We start from the raw sequence: 4,704 nt of genomic DNA, 5'->3' as shown, positions 1-4,704 counted from the left end.
AATGGGCTAGCTCCCTCCATCTTGTGATGGTTGAAATGGCCGCTGTATTCTAGCTTGTTCACTATTCCCTGACCAGAGTCCAGACTCCATCTTATCTTGCCCAGAAGATATGTCCTTTGCTTAGAATCTGTCAAGGGAAAATGAATCATTTGAATGTATTTACAGTGCAGCTGTGTACAGGTGTGTACAGTAATATTACTTGTGAATTCAAATCGAGCATTTCTTTTATTTGAACATGATATTAAGTCAATTGATCTCAGAAAGGCAAGACTTTGTTATTGTGTCTCTGATCTTTCCTGGTGAGATGAAGGATGTTGGGGTTAGAGACGTGAAGTTAGAGATGTAACGTCCTGGCTCTGTGATACTAACACCCCCCCCTTCTCTGTTTTGTTTTTCTATCACTCCCCCTCTTTCCCCATCTCCCTCTCCACTCCTTCTCTCATCTCTCTCTCCCCCGCTCTCTCTCGCTCTGTCAGAACACCCCCACCCCCAACCCCCTCCCTCCCCCCACCCCTCCTATAGCTGGAGCCATGCAGTCGTTCAGCAGAGAGAGGAGCGGTTTCCACGGCAACCAGCCCTGCTACCAGCAGGAGCACCATGAATTATCACGCCTGGAGAGCTACCGACAGCACCCCCACCACGGACAGACCAGGCAGGTCTACGAGGCGCACGCCCTGGCCACCGCTACAGGGATGCCCCCAGCAGGACCAGGGGCCGGACCTGGACCAGGAAGTGGACCTATACCTGGGCCTAAGGACTGTTACAGCCAGCAGGCATACCCTGGATACCCCCAGGGCAATGGAGGCGGTGTGGGTGGTGGTGGTGTGGGTGGTGGAGGAGGTTCGACGCCTCATGATAAGAAGGCTTACAGTGGGGGGAGCCAAGGGCCTCCTCCCACTCCCCAGCATATGCAGGCGGGCGGCTACAGCAATCACATGGGCCCGGGGGGATACCCGGCCCAGTATATGAGCGAGGGCCACCTCCAGCAGTCTAAGTGGGACGACCCAGTTCAGCTAGCTCAGTACGAGCAGGAGATGGTAGGCAGGATGGAGCCGGGTCCCCCTGGGTCCTCCCAGTATCTGGACCAGAACATGCTGGCTCACTCCCAGAGCCAGTGTCACCAGACCCACCAGGCCTCTGCTCCAGTCTACACCAGCCCACACCACCAGCCCCATCCCGCAAACCCAGGCCAGTCCTCGTTGATGTACCCCCAGAGCCAGCTCCACTACCCCCAACACCCCCCGTCCCCCTCGCCATCCTCCTCCTCCTACATGGAGAAGTGCAGCCCCATGCCCCACTGTTACAAGGGATATAGTATGCCGCCCAGCTCCCAGTACACTAGGCAGATGGGCAGCCACAGTGGTCTGAAGCAGGGGGGATACCGCCCGCCACCACAGAACAGTTACAGCTACCAACAGACTCCCTCCAGGGGTGGCTACGAGCCCCAGCCCACACTACAAGGCATGCCCACTCCCCAGGAGACCCACCCCAAATACCAACACTTCAGCCAGCCCCAGCAGAACTACTGTCTGTCCGAGCTGTCCGTCAGATCCCCTGAGCAGTACTACCAGACATGTAGTCCCGCCTCCAGCCACTCCCCTGCACGCTCTGTAGGCCGCTCGCCCTCCTACAGCTCCACCCCTTCCCCTTTGATGACCAATCCAGAGAGCTTCCAGTACAGCCAGCCACCAATGACCCCAGGGGCGGCTTCTTCGTCCTCCTCTTCCTCAGCGGGTCTGCAGGACCAGGGCTTGCTGATGCCGCCGCGCTCCCACCCGTCCTCGTCCCCCAACGTGGCCCACCCAACCCCGCAGCACAGCTACACACAGGGGGTCTCCATGAAGGAGCGCTTCTCTGAGAAGCTGCTTGCCAACCCCAGCCTGTGGAGCCTGAATGCCCTCACCTCTCAGGTGGAGAACATCTCCAACAATGTGCAGCAGCTGCTGCTCTCCGAGGCCATGGTCGCCAACAAGAAGGGGGGCAAGCGCAGCAGCATTGGGAGCAGTGGAGGCAGCTCCTCCAAGAAGGAAGAGGTTTACAAAGGAGTGCCAGGAGGCCCCGAGGGTCAGCACGGTGGGGGCCCCATGCAGGACCCCTACAGCACCAACCAGCACCAGCTCATTCCCATGGAGATGCAGGAGGGGGGGTACTCCAGTAGTTCTGACGAGCAGCTGGAGAGGGGGTACTACTACTGCGGCCAGGGCAGGAGCCCAGCTCAGGCCCCCAACAATGCCCACCTGGGCCTGGACACGGCCTCATCCTGCTCCATGACCTCTCCGGATGACATGTCCACCCGGTCTGGTGACTCTGTGTCCGGCCTTCAGAGCGTGGCTTCCAGGGACAACATGACCCCTGACCCCAGGTCACAGGGGGGTCACGAACCCCGACAAACCCCCATGAAGAGCGTGGGGGATGAGAGGTCCCCCGTGAGTGTGACGATCCCCAGCCCCATGAAGCAGGAGAGCCAGTCCCCTCCAGACATCCAACGTCTTGGCTTGCCACTGAAGGAAAACTTTGAGGAGTTGGCCTGGACAGAGAAAATGGCAGACTACGAGGAGGATGGCGTGAAAAAGACCTCCGACAGCGAAAGTGACCGCAGAGGTAGCGATAATGTCACAGAAACCTCAGAGAAGCAGGAGAAATGGCCGGAGGACGAGAAAGGCCCAACGCTGTATAGCAAGATCAACAAAGCAGTGACCGAGGGAAAGAGCTACTGCTACGACGAGAACATGTACCACAAGATACAAAACAAATATGACCGAGGCAAAGGGGACTCGGCGGATAAGTCCCCAAACCTCTCAGACTCCATCCACACGGGAGACCTGGGCCAGAAGATGAAATCGGAGGCCTTCAAATCTGACTCTGTGAGCTCAGTGAAGACATCCCCCTTTATTTCCAGGGGTGACCTTGACCAAGATCAATATTTAACAGAGAAGGAAGACAGCTCGGAGAACACATCCCCTACCCCCCGGGGCGAGGCTTTGGACCAGAGGCTCTCCGCCTCAGAGAAGAGAGAGAGCAGAGAAGAAGAGGAGGAGGATGAGGAGGAAGGGGAGGAGGAGAGGAAGCAGAACTCCATATCTCCTCCTCTGTCTGCTGAGGAGAGAGAGGGAGAAGAGAGTGAGAGTCTGCCATCAACTGAGGAGGTCCTCAACAATAGAACGAGCCCACAGGAGGAGCCTTCTGGAGAACTGTGCAGCAGAACAGAAGGCCAGAGCCTGGCTGAGCCTCAGCCTTACAGTAACACAGAGCCTGCAGAGACAGAAAGCCAAGCAGCACAACCGGACGCAACAGCAGCAGCAGCAGAATCCCCAGAAAGTGGGTCAGCCATTTGTGACACTCCACCCCAGTCTCACTCGGCCATGATGGTTTTCTCAGCTCTCAGGGAGATAGCAACACCTCCAGCTCCGTCACACACCAGGGACCATATCGATCGCAGCGATTCCAACGTGCTGGAGCCTGACTCCCCTCAGCTGCCGGGGAAGTCGATACTGCACTCAGCGCCCTCCTGGGCCAACACCCCACCCTCGCCAAAGAAAGGTGATGAGGACATGGAGCCGGGCATCAGCTGCCCAAGCGCTGTGACCCCCTCAGCCAAGCCAGAACCGGTGGCCACATCTGCACACCCGCAGGCTTTCGGCCGGAAGCACGGCCGAGGCAGGAGGAGACTGATGCACTCAGGTGTGGAATTCAGGAGACAGCTGAGTGTGGAGAGAGAGGGGGAGAGTGCCCCCTCGCCCCCGCAAAAACCCTGCATTCCCTCCAGCAAGAGTGCTCTGTTCTCCGATCAGATAGACATGGCCGCTCACCAGGACATAATCACGACGAGCGAGACACCCAAACTGCTTGTTGAGGGCTCCCGCTCCAGAATGTGTACTCGCTCATTCAACGCGCAGGACACACCTTCTAAGGATCCTCAGCCCCCTGAAAGACGGAAACCAGGGCGGAAACCGGGTTCGAAACCAGGCCCAAAACCAGGCCCGAAGTCAGGGTTAAAACCAGGGCCTAAACCAGGACTGAAACCAGGACCAAAACCAGGTTCAAAGCCGAGTCTAAAACCAGGACCAAAACCAGGTTTGAAACCCGATTCGAAGCCCAGCCCGAAACCAGGTTTAAAACCGGGGCCTAAACCAGGCCCAAAACCAGGTCTAAAACCAGGGCCTAAACCGGGTCCAAAACCAGGGCTAAAACCAGGTCCAAAACCAACTGAAGGAGCACCCCGGGGTCGTCCCAGGGGTACAGGCTCAAAGTTGAAGTTGGCACAACAGGAAGGTCCCATTCAACCCATAACAGGGGATCCAGGAAGAGGCCAGAAGAGCTTGAGCATCAACAGTCAGCAAGTTGATGGGAACCAGGAAGTGAAAGCTCCAGGCAAGGACGGAAAGAACATGGTCCTGAGATCCAGAAAGCCCCCCCAGGATAAGCTTCCAAAGGAAAAAGAGAAGGAGCAATCTGAGGGAATCCTGACTCAAACCCTGACAGGTATAACAAAGCCCAATGCAGTGTTACAAAATGAGGAACGTACGAGCATAGAGCCAGCCATCCCTGTCTTTCCTAATCAGACAGACACAAGTATAACAGACACCAGTGTAACAGACACCAGTAAACCAGACACCAGCGTAACAGACACCAGTAAACCAGACACCAGTGTAACAGACACCAGAGTAACAGACCCCAGTAAAACCAACATCAGTGTAACAGACA

General features: G+C 56.8%; 1 protein-coding gene across 1 annotated transcript in view; it reads left to right on the top strand.

Moving 5' to 3' along the window:
- Window positions 1–508: 508 nt before the first annotated feature.
- The window catches only part of LOC106606591 (retinoic acid-induced protein 1-like), a 19,354-nt gene continuing 15,158 nt past the window's right edge, over window positions 509–4,704 (top strand). The window contains exon 1 of the mRNA XM_045719962.1: window positions 509–4,704. This exon is cut by the window's right edge and continues 2,477 nt beyond it. Coding sequence (XP_045575918.1) covers window positions 531–4,704 — 4,174 coding nt within the window. The 5' untranslated portion in view covers window positions 509–530.

Source organism: Salmo salar, chromosome ssa06 (genome assembly GCF_905237065.1).
Source record: "Salmo salar chromosome ssa06, Ssal_v3.1, whole genome shotgun sequence".
NCBI classification, from domain to species: domain Eukaryota; kingdom Metazoa; phylum Chordata; class Actinopteri; order Salmoniformes; family Salmonidae; genus Salmo; species Salmo salar.
This window is presented reverse-complemented; position numbering and strand designations above follow the sequence as displayed.